At 48.0% G+C, this 17,959-nt stretch overlaps 1 protein-coding gene across 7 annotated transcripts in view; it reads left to right on the top strand.

Moving 5' to 3' along the window:
• The window catches only part of ACAD10 (acyl-CoA dehydrogenase family member 10), a 45,215-nt gene extending 28,092 nt beyond the window's left edge, over positions 1-17,123 (top strand). For 6 of the 7 annotated variants that reach the window (XM_045534804.1, XM_045534805.1, XM_045534807.1 and 3 more), the window contains 10 exons: positions 1,463-1,636; positions 5,891-6,291; positions 9,339-9,479; positions 10,272-10,409; positions 10,491-10,581; positions 11,390-11,548; positions 12,247-12,419; positions 14,015-14,158; positions 15,772-15,849; positions 16,392-17,123. In XM_045534804.1, coding sequence (XP_045390760.1) covers positions 1,463-1,636; positions 5,891-6,291; positions 9,339-9,479; positions 10,272-10,409; positions 10,491-10,581; positions 11,390-11,548; positions 12,247-12,419; positions 14,015-14,158; positions 15,772-15,849; positions 16,392-16,532 — 1,640 coding nt within the window. In that variant the 3' untranslated portion in view covers positions 16,533-17,123. The remainder of the gene's footprint in view (positions 1-1,462; positions 1,637-5,890; positions 6,292-9,338; positions 9,480-10,271; positions 10,410-10,490; positions 10,582-11,389; positions 11,549-12,246; positions 12,420-14,014; positions 14,159-15,771; positions 15,850-16,391) is intronic. The other variant, XM_045534809.1, reaches the window with a different exon arrangement.
• The last annotated feature ends 836 nt before the right edge of the window (positions 17,124-17,959 follow it).

Genomic DNA, 17,959 nt, shown 5'->3' with positions numbered 1-17,959 from the left:
TATACGTATGTCTTTCAAAACAAAAACGTGGGCCGGGTGTGGTGGCTCAGGCCTGTAATCCTAGCCCTCTGGGAGGCCGAGGCAGGTGGATCGCTCGAGGTCAGGAGTTCAAGACCAGCCTGAGCAAGAGCGAGACCCCATCTCTACTAAAAATAGAAAGAAATTATCTGGCCAACTAAAATATATATATAGAAAAAATTAGCCAGGCATGGTGGCGCATGCCTGTAGTCCCAGCTACTGGGGAGGCTGAGGCAGTAGGATCGCTTGAGCCCAGGAGTTTGAGGTTGCTGTGAGCTAGGCTGACGCCACGGCACTCACTCTAGCCTGGGCAACAGAGCGAGACTCTGTCTCAAAAAAAACAAAAATCAAAAAACAAAAAAAAACATGACTATATGATTTTATGACCTGCTTTTTTTCACTTATTTGTATACTTTGGACATATTTTCATGCCATTAAGTATTTCTCCTGCAGCATAATTTTTAATTAGAGCACAGGATTTTGTTGTATAGAATTAACTTAAGACATTTTGGTTTAATTCCTATTTGGATATATATTTGTTTCTAGATTTTTTTTTTTTTTTTTTTTGAGACAGAGTTTCGCTGTGTTGCCCAGGCTAGAGTGAGTGCCATGGCGTCAGGCTAGCTCACAGCAACCTCAAACTCCTGGGCTTAAGCGATCCTACTGCCTCACCCTCCCGAGTAGCTGGGACTACAGGCATGCACCACCATGCCCAGCTAATTTTTTCTATATATATTTTTTAGTTGGTCAGATAATTTCTTTCTATTTTTAGTAGAGATGGGGTCTCGCTCTTTCTTGCTCAGGCTGGTCTCGAACTCCTGACCTCGAGCGAACCACCCGCCTCGGCCTCCCAGAGTGCTAGGATTACAGGCGTGAGCCACCGTGCCCGGCCGTGTTTCTAGTTTTTTTTAAATATTACCTCATCTGTACCCCCACAAAAAAAGGCAATGAGTATCTTTGTAGTAATATCTTTGCTTCTGTGTAAAAATATCTACAATTAATTCATATGAATGGAATATATTACATGCTTCTAAATAATGAAAATGTCACAAATGAAGCAAACCAGTGAAATTTTTAAATTTATTGTAATTACCTTTTTCACAATTTGGTGGGATCTCTCTTTCAATGCCATTTTTAATCAAATGACTGGGTGAAGATTATGTGCATCCACCTGAACTGTGGTCCAGGTGGAACTGGAGAACCCCATTCCTTCCTTTATTGTCACTTTAGGCTGAAACTTTAAGAGCCCATTTGTGAACAATAAATGCCTGGATTCCCAGCCATCTGAGGGAGGAAGAGCTACTGAAATCACAAGTTAACCCTTGAACTAGTTGTGAAACTAATTTCCAAAGGACATTAGTGATTTTCAAAATGTAAACACCTGCCAGCCACAGGGAAGTGTAAAGTCATTGACTGCCCAAGAACAACTTTGTCTTTCTCCCAGGTTTTAATGACCGTGATTTGACTCAGCTGGGAATCCCTACTGCAGAGGAGTATTTCAGGATGTACTGTCTTCACATGGGGATCCCTCCCATTGAGAACTGGAACTTCTATATGGCTTTCTGCTTTTTCCGTGTGGGCGCCATCCTGCAGGGAGTCTACAAGCGATCGCTCACAGGTAACAGGATGGCTTCCCCCAAGAGCCAGCCTGAGTGTGAGTCACAGCCAAGATGGGCTTCCACCTTTCTCACGTATGTGTGAATATATCTGAAGGTTACATTTCCAGAATTAGAAGAGGCTTTGGAGGGACTGGTTTGGCCAGGATTCTGTAAGATTCAGTTAATCCAACCATCTGTCATATATATATTTTCTGTAAAACATTTAAACTTGTTTTCTAATGATTAAAATAATGCACAGATATTTTTCAGTTAAAGCATACATGCACATGATAAAAATTCAGTCATACAGAAGAATGTGAAATTATTTTGTGGCTGGGCACTGTGACTCACACCTGTAATCCTAGCACTTTGGGAGGCTGAGTTGGGAGGATTACTTGAGGCCAGGAGTTTGAGACCAAATTGAGCAGCATAGTGAGATCTCATCTCTATAAAAAAATGGAAAAAAATTAGCTGGGTGTGGTGGTGCTCACCTGTAGTTCCAGTTACTTGGGAGGCTGAGGCAGGAGGATTGCTTGACTCTAGGAGTTGAAGATTGTAGTGAGCTATGATGACGCCACTGCACTATAGCCTGGGAAACAGAGCAAGACCCTGTCTCAAAAAAAAAAAAAAAGAAAGAAAAAAAGAAAAAATTATTTTCCATCCTTCCCAACATTGTTCCTGAAAAATAAGGGTAACTGTTAAGAGTTTCTTGGACCTGCCAATTTTTTTCTGTATATCTGTCTTTTTTCTCCTTCTCCTATTTTTACACAAATGTGATTAGCCTACATGTGTTTTTCAGATCTTTGTTTTTTAAATCTTTTATGCTTAAGAATTTCTATGGAATATTTGTGTGTGTGTAAATATATTTGGGTATTTAACAACTATATAGGGAAAATTCCTTGCTTTGTTTTTCACTTAACAGTATTTCACAGAGACCTTTTCACACAAGTATGTACAGATCTACATCATTCTTTTTGATTTTTATAGGGCATTGCAATGTATGGATATACTATAGGTTATTTAATCAGTTACCTGATTGATGTCTATATAGATTATTTGCAGATTTTTGCAATTACAAACGGGTTGATGGACATCCTTTCTCATATATGTGTAAATATATCTGAAGGTTAAATTTCCAGAATTAAAATTGCTGTGTTAAAAGTATGTGCATTTAAAATTTGTATAGGTGTTGACAAATTGCCCAGTAAGAGGATTGCTGTCAGCAACACCTCAAGCTTGCTGGCGGCACACTCTCAGCCAGGTTGCCAGATTCTTCTGAGAGAGTCAGTTGTGGTAGGGAATTGATCATTCATTCACAAGCATCTGAGTCCTACTAAGCACCAGCACTGTGTCAGGTGGTCGTGGAGCTTCAAAGCTGTGAGCAAGTGTCCAGAGAAAAGTCAGTGTCTGGAGAATCTCTAGTTTACCCTTACATCATCTGATAAGCAGGGTTCCCAGTAAGCAGGAATTCCTAGAGGTGATATTTTTCCCTCCTTTGCATAGCATCAGCTCTAAGCCACGATTTCTCATTTTTGTTCTGGCTTTGCAGTAAAAACTAACCAGAAACATTTAATTAAACAGATGGATGCTAAGTCCCTACGGTGATAAACAGGCCTGATGGCCTTGACATTCCCTGGTGCTACGAGTTCTCTCTGTGCCCTGCTCCAGCGCCCTGGGGATAGCTGAATAGGCTTTGCCTACTAGGAATTACCCGTTTTCGAGTCTCCCTGCTGGATTGTTCTCCGCCTGCCTACCAGGCAGGAGCCCTTCGGCACATCTCTAAGATCATGTGGACCGTTGGCTTGGCTTCAGCCTTCTCTTGGCTGGGAGGCGAAACACCCACGTTTGCCACCACACAGAAAAATAGGTGTGCTATCCTTTTAGGCCTTTGTTCCTCTGATCCCAATTGTGCACTCCCTTCCCTCCCACCTGGGAAGCCAGCCAGACACACAGGAAGTGACTTAATTTTCTCACATAAAAATAGCGAAATCCATTTTTTGAAAAAATAGTATAAAAACATCCGATGAGGGAGAAAGAACCCAACGGTATGAACATAAGTGTTATTTCTATACATTTGCCTTCTACAATTAGCTGTTAAAATCTTTTTTTTTTTTTTTTTAATGTGAACAGTTGAGATATTTGACACTGCCCTAGAAAAGTGGAGTTTGGAGAAGGGGTATCTGTTTCCAAGGCATTCTCTGGTGTCATTCACAAGAGACTTCAGGTCATCCATGGATTGGGAGGGGGAGGAGAGGACAGCAGGCAGCAGATTCATAGGCGGCACCGTCACCGTTCTCTCTCTCTCGCCTCCGGTGATTGGTGGCTGCAGACATTTAGAGTTCTCATAGATGGCCGCCGAAATTCTAGAAAGGATAAAATGCTAACGACTGCAACTTAGGTGGACGCCAGTGATATGTCTCTTATCCTGGGACTCCATTTGGGAAAATATACTGGAAGCAATAGCTTTAAATCAACCCAAGCCCGTACGAGTGACTTTCTCAGAGACAAAGCAGCAGTCTGAGAGCAAGATCCAACTAAACAGAAGAAAATTAAGACTGCACCTCATACTCTGTTAGAAGAAGAAAATCATGAATAACAATGAGTTTGAGGGGAATACCTTTCCCTTCAACGTGCTGTGTTCAGTCTGAGGGACAGGGGGGAAGTGCAGCCCTTTTGCAGTCACCAGCCTTGCTGTGCCGCTGCAGCACGGCGGGTGGGTGTCTGGTTCCCGACTGATCTCCCAGGGCTTAGGTCCATATCCAGCACCCAGAAGATGCTTAGTAAAGACCTGTTGAGGTCCAGGGGGCTGATTCTCTGCTGGGGAGCAAAGAATTTGGTTCTTAACTCAGTAAGGAATAGTGTAAACTATCTTTAATGCCAAAGCTGCACAAAAATGCCTTTCTTTTGAGAACTATCAATTGACTGTGGCAGGAGCTGGAAGAAAAATGGACCTCTGTGAAGATCCATTTATTGACATAAAGACAATGAGGGAAACAGGCTTTTGGAGACATGGGAATGCTGAAACTAATCCAGGAGAGCTGGCTGTAAAAAAGCGCACTCTAATGAGAACAATATATGTATAAGAACAAGGATGGTCTCAGATGCAGTGCTCTGAGTGTAAGAGGCCATATTGAAAGGGCCACGTCCTGTATGATGTGTGTATTTATGTATTATCCTGGAAGAGACAAACTATAACAACAGAGATCAGTGGGTGTCGGGGACTAAGGGGTAGGGGTGTTAAGTATAAAGGGATACCAGGGAAGTTTGAAGGTGATGGAAATATTCTGTATCTTGGTGTTTACTTGACTATGGGTTTGTTAAAACTTACAGAGTTGTACACTGAGAGGTGTATGTACACTATATCTTAATTTATTTTTTTTGCTCTGTTGCCCGGCCTAGAGTGCCATGGCATCAGCCTAGCTCACAGGAACCTCAAACTCCTGGCTCAAGCGGTCCTCCTGCCTCAGCCTCCTGAGTAGCTGGGACTATCTATGGGCACACACCACTGTGCTTGGCTAATTTTTTCTATTTTTTTTTAATTGCCCAGCTAATTTTTTCTATTTTTAGTAGGAATGGGGGGGGTCTCACTCTTGCTCAAGCTGGTCTAGAACTCCTGATCTCAAGTGATCCTCCTGCCTCAGTTTCTCAGAGTGCTAGTATTATAGGTGTGAGCCACCATGCCCAGCCTCTTAATTTTTTTTAATGTGGAAAAAAAGTTTTAAAAAAACAGTCTCAATGCACCTATTAAAAAAATAGAAAGAGACAGTGAGAGCAAAATAGAGTTCTGTATTGGTTGTTGATCCAGAAAACGTGGTGCCTATAAATCACCCATTCCTCTAATCAATTGTGGCACTGCTGTTATCAGTTTCATGGAAGGGGTGGTCAAGGATAATGTCAGATTTCTTATAGCCCACTGGTGACAGCAGAGTGGTTTGGGATATTACTGATTAAATTTAGTTTCTCTAGGAAAGAAGAAATTAAGAGCAGGGAACAGGCAGACCTGAGCTGGACTTTGGCCTTGAGCCCACTAACTTTCCAGCTGGAGTGGGTCATCTTCCTCTCTAAGACTCGGTTTCCTTGTCTGCAAAATGCAGTGTAAAGCAGTTTATTGCTCTGGGAATTCCATGAGCTGTAATAATAGCTCTCAGCACACTGTCTGGTACATGGCAAGTGCTCAGCAAATGGTAGTAGCTGCTGAAATAACAACATTAACATTAACATTATTATGAAGGGTTGTTTGGGAGTAATCATTGTTTTTCTTTGATTCTGCTTAGGGCAGGCAAGCTCAGCAACTGCCGAACAAACTGGAAAGCTGACTGAATTTATGTTTAACCTGGCATGGGATTTTGCCGTCAAAGAAGGGTTCCGGGTTTTCAAAGAGATGCCGGTCACAAAACCATTAACGAGGTCCTACCACGCGTGGGCCGGTCCACAGTCCCCGCTGAGCCCCACAGGCACGAGGAGTTACAGCTCCATTCCAGAAGCTTCCCCAGCTCCTGCTTCAAAGGGAGCTCTGGTGATCTCTCCGGGGGGCCTTCGCCCGCCAGTCAGGGAGCTGTATGAGCGGCTGGACCGCTTTATGAAACAGCGTGTATACCCTGCAGAGCCAGAGCTGCAGAGTCACCAGGCCGCAGAGGACAGATGGAGACCCGCCCCACTGATAGAAGATCTCAAGGTAAAGCAGCCTGTCGTGAGGCGGTAAGACCTTGTTGACAAGGCAGACCCTCAGCTCGCCCTGCCGGGCTCATCTGTGCCCTTCCAGGCAGTTAGGATACAGGAGAGCTGAGTCAAATTGTCTTTGCTTCCATCGTCATCAGAAACAGCCAGCTCTCCATGACTCAGTTTCCATCTTGCTCTTGCTGCGAGACCAGGTCACAGCCAGACAGCTCAGGTGTGAATGAGCAGCCCAGGCAGAGGACTGCTGTGTCTGTGGCTTAGGAAGCTGGGACAGGTGGGCTTATCTTACACATATTTGAATTATGTAAATTTGAAGCAGTGTGCTATATCAGTTAATAAAGTATCTCTCTACAGAAACCATAATGTCACAGCTGGAGGGCCAAATTGCTTGTAAATTGTGTTTGCATGTCATATGTTATCTCACGGTGATGTTTCTTCAGCTGATGAACAGAAATACCTGTTTCCTTTGTTGAGGTTACCCTTGGATTGTGTTAGTTTTTAAATTATTTGAGATCTTCAGGAGCATAATGCAACCATCATATGTTTTTCTAAAAAATAGCATTATCAGGCTGGACTCAGTGGCTCATACCTATAATCTCAGCTCTTTGGGAGGCCGAGGTGGGAGGATCACTTGAGGCCAGGAGTTTGAGGCTGCAGTGAATTATGATCAGGCCACTGCACTCCAGTGTGGTGGACAAAGAAAGACCCTATCTCTAAAAAAAAAAAAAAAAATAGCATTATCAGTTTTTTTCTAGTTACAAACCTATCACAAAATCAGAGCTCAAATGTGATAAAAGGACATAATACAGAAGTAAGAGTTCTCTAGCCTTCTCTGCCCGCCTAGATAATCACTGTCAACAGTTTGGTGTATTGTGCTCCCAGCTTCTTTTTTCTATAATATACTAACATATTATTTATTATTCCTATGTTAGGATGGAAACGTTCTATATAGTCAAATCTTCCGCTTGCTTTTTTTAATTAAGTAAAGTGTCAGCTTTCCACATCAGCACGCAGAGGGAGCACATCTGAGGGGTTCCACAGTGGGTGCACCATGATTTGTCTAACTTACCCCTGGCTAAGGGACGTCATGGATGTGTCTCAGTTGGCAGTCTGGGCACAAGCCTGATGGCACATTAATGCTATCATTAGTGTGTGAAATGCCCTTTCCCCTCACGCTGGCCAGAACGTGTGGTCCTTGGCCATCCGACACGAGGCCAGCTGCACAGAAGCATTAGAAAAGCAAATACTCGTGCAGCAAACACTTTCAGACACAAAAATGGATGCTTACTATCTTGGTGAACATTCTACTTTTAGTTATACCAGAATGGAATCATGTTAACTAAGATTTTTGGGTAGAGTGATGAAATTATAGCCCATGACTTTTATCCAAATTGTGATTGCTACACATACATAAGGAGGAGTATTTGGCTATTTACCACACATGTCACAAATCCTGGGAGGTGAGCATTATTATCCTCCATTTAAAGGAAAGGAAATAGATTTGTGCATGGTGTACAGTGGAGAATCATAGCACCTGGATTCAGATCCAGGCCTGCAGGCTCGAATTCTGTGGTTTCATTTGTCGCTCCTCCTGCAAGCAGGTGATTAGATTCATTTCCTCATCTGCCGTTTCTCAGAACTACTGTTGCTTCTTCCTCCCTTCTAGTGAACATGCCCTTCTCCTTGGTCATTACACTCTGAGCTAATTAGCTCAACACAAATAGGGAGACATGCATGTACTGATTCTGGAAGCACATGACATTGAGACCAGGCCAGCTGGTGACCTCCCCAGTGAGAAGCAGCAATGACAATGATTATATCCATAATCACTAATATTCATTGCAACCTGCCAGCTTCTGTGTTGGGCTCTTTCTGTTCTATGTGTTATCTCATTTAATCTTCACAATGAGCCAGTGAGGTGGGTGCTGTGGGCCCTGGTCGGGTTTGGGCTGCCCAGTATCCATGCCCCCTTCTGTCGGTGGCAGCACCCTGGTTTTACCCAGGGGCATTCCCTCTCCCTGCCTTTGGATATAGTCTGCCCAGTCTGACAGAACCGGCAGTCACCAGCCCAGCCCGCCCTGGCTAAGAAGTTGTCACGGGAGCCACGCAGGCCTAGCCAGACTCTCTCTTCCTGGAAGTGGAAGAGTGAGCTGTGTTTCCAAGACAGAAGACAGTTGCTGCTCACTCGTGCCACAGTGGGATGGCCCCAGCAGGACGGCCAAGTGTCCTTTCCTAGTGCAATACTCTGGGCTGCCCTGGTCCATTTCCCAGACTCCTTCTCTAATCTCCCTGTCCAGTTTGAAAGCCCCTGAGAACCTTCCCATTCAGTTCCTTTTTCCCTTTAGTTAGTCACAGTCAGTTTCTGTGACTGCAGCTCTGTAGTCCTGTTAGGGTGGTGGTCACATCCCCATTTCATAGATGAGGAAACCGAAACACAGAGATCAAGCATCTGGCCTAGAGTCCCCCAGCAAGGCACAGCAGGGCCACGTCTGACCCGGACAGCCTGTCCTAAAACCTGAGACCCCAGCCCCAGGACAGACTTCCTAGCTGCCCAGCCCAAAGCTACATTCTGGACTCCTCATCTCAGGAACAAAGTTTTACATCATAAAGGAAGTTTGTTCAAGGAATCTCTTTACTCACCATAGAAAAGCAGCCGAGACTACAGCCAGAGGTGCTGGGCCCAGTTCCTATCACATGTGTTGAAGGATCCTTCAGTCTGCTGTGGTCATTGTGTGTGTTCTAACAAGGTTTATAGTTAAAACAGTACTAATGCTAGTCATGGTGAAATCTGGATGTGTGGGGATATCCAGGACATGGAGACGTGGGGGACCTGGTTGTTCCCTGAGGCCTTCTTGTGTCTATGCCACCTGCAGATCCGCAGGTTTATCTCCAGCCCAATGGCCCGGACTCGTGTCATTGTTTTTGGCACATTCTGTAGCTTTGGCTGTCTGCCTTATTCCCACCAATCCCTTTCATTATTTTCCTTGGGTCCAAATAAAATTAAATCATCCACTGTGGTTCCCTGACTTATTTTTCCCATGGTAGGAGAAAGCCAAGGCTGAAGGACTTTGGAACCTTTTCCTACCCTTGGAGACTGATCCCGAGAAGAAATATGGGGCAGGACTGACCAACGTGGAGTACGCACATCTGTGTGAGCTCATGGGCACGTCTCTGTATGCTCCTGAGGTACCTTCTTTAAAGTTTTCCTCAGCATGCGAGAATACCCTGGTCTTCTGTGAGAACATCTCCCCTCGCCCTCCAGTCACTCTCCTGCACAAGGACAAAGAGTGGATTCAGGAACATAAACTTAAATTTCTTATAAGGGCTGGCACAGTGGCTCACACCTGTAATCCCAGCACTTTGGAAGGCTGAGGCGGGAGGATCGCATGATGCCAGGAGTTTGAAACCAGCCTGGACAACATAGCGAGACCCCATCTCTACAAAAAATAGAAAAATTAGCTGGGTGTGTGGGTGCACATCTGTAGTCCCAGCTACTCAGGAGGCTGAGGCAGGAAGATCACTTGAGTCCAGGAATTTGAGGCTGCGGTGAGCTATGATTGCACCACTGCAATCCACCCTGGGCGAGAGTGAGACCCTGTCTCAAAACAAACAGAAATAAAATTAAAAAAAATAAACTTCTTACAAGGAAGGAGGACAACTGTAGGCAGGTGGTTGGAGCCACAGTGAGAAAGCAACTCAGAGCTAGGAGTTGCTCAGGAAGACAGAGCCATATGACCCTGCAGCGCCCCCTCCAGGCTCCTTTCTCTCAGACAAAGAGGGCTCTATGGCTGGGCTTCAGGGGCTCTGAGATACTATATTCAAAATGCTGTGTGTCTGGGCATTTCTTGGGGAGAGGAAGAACTCCTGAGGTTATCAGAGGGTCTGTGACTTGAAGGGGTCCCATTCCACCACTTGTAGGGCATTTGAAGTTACAAATATGGATGTGAGAGTCACTGTTGTGCTCTTTTTCCTTTTCAGATATTTAACTGCTCTGCCCCCGACACGGGGAACATGGAGCTTCTGGTGCGGTATGGCACCGAGGAGCAGAAGGCCCGCTGGCTGACCCCCTTGCTGGAGGGCAGGGCCCGCTCCTGCTTTGCTATGACCGAGCCCCAGGTACCTCATGTGGGCCACTACCCACTTGCCAGGCCCCATGGGTGACACTGGCAGCTCTGACTAGAACGTGCTCTCACGCAGGTTGCCTCTTCGGATGCCACCAACATTGAGGCTTCCATCAGAGAGGAGGATCGCTTCTATGTCATAAATGGTCACAAGTGGTGGATCACAGGTATTTGGCCTGAAATTCGCTTTTCAAGTGCACATCATCGAGTCTGTACTGACAGGCATGTCTCTCAGTGCCTGGTAGCGGCCAGCTTCTTTTTCAGTTGACACAAAGGAGATTCTGTCTCTGTGCCCCCAGCAGAGGCAGCAAACCCTTGGAGAACAAGAGGGTACTGCATGGCATGTGCTGTTCTCAAGGGTACTGTTTCACAGGGCTGGAGACATCCCCAGGTGACCACACATGACTCTAGAAATCTCTGCACTCACCCTGCTCTCTTCATTCTGCCTTGGGCAGCTCCCTTTGGAAAGGTGGGACATCACTTCGGTGGCTTCCCCCTGCTCCTAGATCAGGTGTGTTGCATCCTCAGGGCTAATGACAGTCCTGCTGTTTATGGAGCCTTAGGGAGTCACTTCCCTAATGTGCTAGCCCCCAGCTGCCAAGTAGGGAACCCAGAGTTAAAGGTTTCTTTGATTCCAAAGCCTGGGCCCAAAGCCAGGATGTTTATACCGCCTGTGGGTGGCAGTGACAATGTAGCAGTTTGCAGCCTCTTATCTCTAAATTATATTTTCAGCTCTGCATGATGCTTTTTAAAAAACTTGCTCTTATGATGTTGGATTCATTCCTCACTGGGACAAAACCCAATTTGCTCTTATTTCTGGTCAAGAGCCTCCAAATGCACAGCTGATTACATGACATCTCAGAGAGCTCTGTCTGGTTGCTGCATTCCCTTTCCTCGGCCAGGACTGAGTGTGTAAAGAGATTTGGTGGCCCTGGTGTCAGATGATCGGGGGCTGTCTCTCTCCTTTCCTGGCAGGTGTCCTGGATCCTCGCTGCCAACTCTGTGTGTTTATGGGAAAAACAGACCCGCACGCCCCGAGCCACCAGCAGCAGTCCGTGCTTTTGGTTCCCATGGATACCCCAGGGATAAAAATCATCCGGCCTCTGACAGTATATGGGCTGGAGGATGCTCCAGGTTCGACCCCCTGGGGCGGGTCACCCCTGGGTGGGTCTGGTCCCTGGGAAACGGCTTTGGCAGCGTTTGCTCTTGTTCAGGACTTGCCATGTCCCACATGGAAGGGTATGATGACATTTGGAGGGCCACATGCTCCTGCCTTTCATTTCCATACACGCATAACAACCATGTAGACAGATTTCAGACAGGCATTTATGCATTTTTTTCCTCTTCTAAACTTAGAATGTAAGCAGGAGTCTGTGACATAGGAAGTCACACAGGGCAGAGGCAGGAGGCAGGAAGTGGACTCCAGACCTCTGTGGACAGAGGTCCACAGTCCTCCAGTGTGGACAGCTGGCCTCCAGGCCACAGCCTCAAGTTTGGTCCTCTCACTGGGGTTCTCTGCTAACAATGTTTACCTTCAGTGTTTCCATAGGATCAGTATATCGGCAGAGGCACAAACTATTGGGGCATTTCAGCTTAGGGTGGCATCATTATGTTTTCATAAAAGGAATGACAGAATATCGATTTGCCATTATAAACCAGTGATTCGTTTTCTGTCTGTAATAGGCTCCTTCCTGCTGTCCCTTTCCCTGTGTCCCAGTTAAAAGCTTAACTAACTGGGTTAGTTAAGCTGGCAGTTAACCCAAATGGAGGCAAAGAGTAAACACATCCAAGGGAAATGGGCAGGGCTAAAGGTGATCATTTGGGTCTTTCAGGTGGCCATGGTGAAATCCGATTTGAGCACGTGCGTGTGCCCAAGGAGAACATGGTCCTGGGGCGCGGCCGAGGCTTTGAGATCGCCCAGGGCAGACTGGGCCCCGGCAGGATCCATCACTGCATGAGGCTGATCGGGTTCTCAGAGAGGGCCCTGGCGCTCATGAAGGCCCGTGTGAGTGCTCCTCTCTGCTCCCACCACTGACCCAGAACCACAGCTGTCTCCTTTACTGTCTGACGTCAAATCCTACCTGTTTTCTGAGAGCAGACCTAGCGGGCAAAGCAAGGTGATGTCCTTGCCAGGAAGTTGTGTTCTGGTCTTTGCTTTGCATCTGGCGTGTTGCTGCAGTGTGAATTCAGAGCGGGATGGGGCCCACCCTGTTGAGGTGACCAGAAGCAAAAGGCCAGGTTCGAAAGCCCAGAGGGTTATGGGCTGCCGAGAGCCACTTGCACTCCTAGCATATGGTTAAAAATCAGACACCAGGGAGAACTCATGGTGCTTGTTTTCATCCCTGGGGTTTCAGCATCTGGCCCTGTGCTACCCTCCTCCCCCAGCATGTCCAGAAAACTTTATTCTGCTGTGACCCCACAGAGGTTGGAAGCCTGCATAAAAGAGCCACTGCTGGGACGGGAATTCAAATTGGTGGTAACAATTTCACAAAGGTGAAGCAAACCCTGAGACCAAACCAAATGTCTCGCCATGCGAAGAACAGAGGCAGTCTGTGCGTTTTGATTACTGAGCAAACCGGGGATTTACACCCTTTTGCGCTGAGATGGACCAGTTCTTTTTTCTTTGAAAATAAAATGCTCCTCTCTGAGGACTCAAGTATGGCGCTTCAGCCCCATACAGCATTAACAGTTAGACCGTAGGTATGAAAAGTCTTCGGAAAGTGCTTAGGGTTAACATGACAGCTCCACTCAGGTCTTGGTTGCAAAGGAGTAATTAGGACTCTACCAAAGATTTGCTGCTAGGAGGTTCTCCGCAGCACTGATTCTAACAGCAAAATGTTGGGAACAACCTATGAGGCTAATGGACGACTGGCCAAATAAACCATGGGATGACAGGCAGTGAATCCAGAGTGACGCTAGAAAGATATCCAGCAAATATGAACTGTAAGTGACTAGATGGTGGGATACTAGGTGTTTTTTTATTTTCTTCTCTTTTTTTTTGTTCTGAAAATTGATAGTTTTTTTGCCATGACATATATTATTTGTGCAAAAATCATTTTTAGAAAAATAAATAAAACAAGAAAACAGAGAATACTTACTTTTCCCATGCCTTGTGGCGTTCAGAGCTTGAAATCCCCGTGAGGTCGCCCATGAGGGGGCTCCGTGCTCCCGACAGCACGCGTGGGATGCTGCGCCTTGGTCAGCAGAGGGCACCCTCACCCTGCACCAGGGGAGGCGCCTATGTCACATCCCAAGTCCCAGGTGTAGCCTTGGGCCAGATGCTGGCTCCGATCTGAAAGAACTGCTCTTGCTTGGCAGCTGGGCCTGCCTGTAGGTGGCTGGAATTGCTGGAATAAAGGGTTGTTAGAAGTAATCGTTACAGGCACCACGTGGACCGTGGCTGGGCTCACTCTGCTGCATGTGAATTGTCTTATGTACAGACCCCGCTGGCAACTTGGCAGATGAGCTGCACAATCCTGCTTTTGCTCTCCTCCCCTGCCCTCTCCTGTCTGTGCTTCCTTCCACTCACCTCTGCAGGCCACTAGGCCCCGTGCCTCTTAAGGCCAGCATGTCCCCAACCCCATGTCTCCTGTGTGACAGGTGAAGTCCCGTGTGGCCTTCGGGAAGCCCCTGGTGGAGCAGGGCACGGTGCTGGCAGACATCGCACAGTCGCGGGTGGAGATCGAGCAGGCCAGGCTGCTCGTGCTGAAAGCTGCCCACCTCATGGACGTGGCAGGAAATAAGGTAGGAGGCAGAGGGCACCTGGGAGAGGCCCCCAGAGGATGGAGGACAGAGGATGCTGTAAGGAAATCCATTCTTTCTCATTCAGCAAAGCATGGGGAAAGAGCTTGGCTTCTTGGCATTGAAATCTTTATTTCAACTCTACTTAGAACTGTTTGGGCAGCTTTTTAAAAATAGAAAAGGCACAATAAAAAAGAACCAACCTTTCTGCTTTGCTGACCTGGTGAACTTCTTAGTCTGAGACAGTGGGCCATGCGGGGCCATGGGGCCCCCAGTCAGCCCTGGCCTCCCAGGGCATGTTGGTACAAGTGTCAGGCAAAGAAAGAGTAGGAAGGGAGAAGGGACCTTCTCCTGGCCTTAATCCAAATATAGAATTAGTCAAAATAGAAGCTTATTTCCCAATGTGACATTTTCCTTTATTAAAGCTCTCTCTGGTTGGGTGCAGTGGCTCATGCCTGTAATCCTAGCACTTTGGGAGGCCGCCGAGGCGGGAGGATTGCTTGAGGCTAGGAGTTTGAGACAGCCTGAACAATACAGCAAGACCCCATCTCAACAAAAAATTTTTAAAAATTAGCTGGGTGTGGTGGTGAGCATCTGTAATCCTAGCGACTTAGGAGGCTGAGGCAGGAGGATCGCTTGAGCCCAGGAATTCAAGGCTGCAGTGAGCTATGATTTCGCCACTGAACTTCAGCCTAGGTGACAGAGCGAGACCCTGTTTCTTAAAAAAAAAAAAAAAAAAAAGGCTCTCTCTAAGTGCCTGTCACGGCCAGGCACGATGTCCACATTGACCCTGCTTTGTCCAGCTTTCTGTGGGGCAGCCTCCACTCCCAAGAACCTCAGCGTTGAGCGGACAACCCAGGCTCACAGTTCTTGGTTCTTTGATGCTCTAGTGCTGGATGTGGTGGAGGCTCTCAGGTGCCTCCTGAACACCCTGAGCCAGGGCAGATCCTTGTAGCTCAGTTTCCTGGACCCCCGGCTGGCCTTGGTTCACTGTGGCTTGGAGATGGAGCTGAGCAAGGCACAGCCCCTCTCCCCTCCACTTCCTCTGTGTGCTGGCCACGTTCCCCACCATCTGGGAAGGTGCCTACACTTTCGAAGCTGTCCTTTACCAGACATTTGCCTCACATCTTAGGACATCTTTTTTTTTTTTTAATTTGTATTTTTTTTAGAGAGTGGGTCTCACTCTGTCACCCAGGCTAGGGTACAGTGGTGCAGTCATAGCTCACTGCAGCCTCCACCTCCTGGGCTAAAGTGATCCTCCTGCCTCAGCCTCCTAAGTAGCTGAGACTGCAGGCATGTACTACCATGCCTGGATAATTTTTTCCTATTTTTTGTAGAGATGGGGTCTCACTATGTTGCCCAGGCTACTCTTGAACTCCTGGCCTCAAGGGATCCTCCTACCTCAGCCTCCCAAAGTAGTGGGATTACAGGCGTGAGCCACCATGCCTGGCCTCCTCTTAGGAGGTCTTGAGTCACCCTTGATCTGACATCCCCTGAGACCTCAGAGCCTCTGTTTTGAGCCCTTGTGTTATATTTCTCTCTGTGAGTCTGGTCGTTCTCCCAAGCAAGCTTTCTGCCCTCAGGTCATTTGTAACCACCTCTTCTTTTCCTCTCAGGCTGCAGCTTTGGATATAGCCATGATTAAAATGGTAGCTCCCTCCATGGCCTGCCACGTGATTGATCGCGCTATCCAGGTGAGCACAGACTGGACAGCTGGTTTCTCTGAACTCTTGACACCAGATGTGAAGCCCTCTGGCCTTCGGTGGCCCAACCTCCTGGAACCCTGACAGGGCCTTTATTGCCCCCTCAATGAGCATGCAGTTTTCCTTAGAGGGGGACCCCATCCCACCCCCATTTTGAATATGAGGAAACAGAGGCACAGGAAAGGGAAGTGACTCGTCCAGGTCACTCAGTTTCCAAGGACCTGGGTCTTCATGACTCCGGAGCACAGCCTCTTACCTGTGAGGAGGCCTCCCTCTCAGATCCTAACACCTGGCCCCAACCCAGAGCAGAAGCCACCTGCAGAGCGGACTTGGTGAGTCCCTGAGACGGCAAGCGTGGGGCCCCCTGAAGTCGCTGGATTATTAGTTATCATATTACGTAGATGTCATAGGGGGCCCCCAGGGGAGATGACTGCTATGAGCTGTTACAGGCAGGCCACAGGCCTTTGTTCTGGGGCCCTCAGAGACGAGGGCTCACCCAGGGCTTCCTCCCCTTCCCGCCCTGTGTCCGCCAGGCCTTTGGAGCAGCGGGGCTGAGCAGCGACTACCCCCTGGCCCAGTTCTTCGCCTGGGCCCGAGCGCTGCGCTTTGCCGATGGCCCTGACGAGGTGCACCGGGCGACAGTGGCCAAAATGGAGCTGAAGCACCGCACTTAGACCTTGGGGACTGTGGAGGCCGGATGTCCCTGCTGGGCCAGCCATGCCCAGAACCGCAACTGGCAACTGCTTTGAGAGGTCTGCTGTGTGGGGTCCTTCACCCTGCCCAGCAGCTCTGTCCTGGGACAGTCGAGGTGCACTCAGCCTCTTCAGGTCTCCACAGAGGATGTTTCTGTGAGAAGCCTGGTGTTTGCGTTTCGGGCAAGGAGGAGGGCATTGGCTGTGAGCTGAGCGGGTTTCGAGACGGAGCCTGAAAAGCTGGTCTTTGGGCTCTTGGTGCTGGGCTGGGCAGCCCAAGCCGCCTTCTGTCTGGCTGTGAGAATCTGGACACGTCAGGAGCCAGGCAGTGTGCCAGGCTTGCTGTGGAAGCCGTGGCCTCCTGTCCCTGGCAGGCAGGGGAGCAGCCACCGGCGCCATGGCCTAAAGGCCCAGGGCCACAGTGCTCCTGGGAAAATGGAATGAAACCAAAATCGTGAAGCTGCTGGCATCTAATTTTCTTCATTTGATTGTCCATGGCACAGAACACTAATTTAAATGTTACTTTGGAAAGGGGCAGTGGGGACACAAAAAAATAAGAAAATATATCTCAGAGACTCTGTGGACTTTCTGTATCATACAAAAGGCACCGAGCTTAGAGGCTCTACCTCAGCCCGTCCGTCTCAGCACGTCGGTCACCTCCTCCTCCGCACGCTTGTGTGTCCAGGATCCTGGCCATTGCCTCGGCCCCAAACTCGGTGGGGTCGTGGATGCCATGAGTCCTGCCAGGTCCCGAATCGGCCACCTTCTGTCACTGCTTAATTCCACATTCTGTGCTTATATAAATGTCCCCAGAGGAGCTGTGGCAAAGTGTGTGAGGCCCCTGCAGCCTCCTCACTCCTCTCTCTGCTCTGTTCAGACAGAGCATTTGGGGGCAGGGGAGGTGGTGGGCAATACATGGGCACAATTTGGACAGCAGTGTTCTCTGAGGAAGGTGGAAATGCTCACTTACTCCTCGAGCAGTGGGTACCCCACGAGCCCAGGTGTCGTGGGCAGATAAGCCAGTGGCAGTTAGGACCCAGCCTGCTAATCTCCTACCTTGTGGAGATGTGACCAAAGCCCATTTCAGGTCAGACCAGCCAAGTAGGGACCACCCTTGCCTGCTGCTTTCCCTGAGAGTGCCCTCCTGCTGCAGCAGGGCCCATGGCCCGCAGGGCACAGAGTCACAGGGGCTTGCCCCAAGCTTGCCTTCCTCCACCACACTGAGAAATTGCTTGTTGCTCAAGGAACGTAAAGTTAAAATCCAGCCCCAAACTAACAGCTATCACAACGCCAGCCACACTGGCAAAGAAACCTTTGCAAACCCTGGCAGGATTCTAGCAGCCTGAGTTCTTGCTTCTGCTTCGGGACTCCGGAGAGAGGAGGGTTTTTTTTTTTTTTTTTTTGAAAAA

The sequence above is a fragment of the Lemur catta genome, chromosome 21, assembly GCF_020740605.2.
Source record: "Lemur catta isolate mLemCat1 chromosome 21, mLemCat1.pri, whole genome shotgun sequence".
Taxonomy (NCBI): Eukaryota; Metazoa; Chordata; class Mammalia; order Primates; family Lemuridae; genus Lemur; species Lemur catta.
The sequence above is the reverse complement of the archived record's forward strand: the minus strand, read 5'-3'. Positions and strand labels throughout refer to the sequence as shown.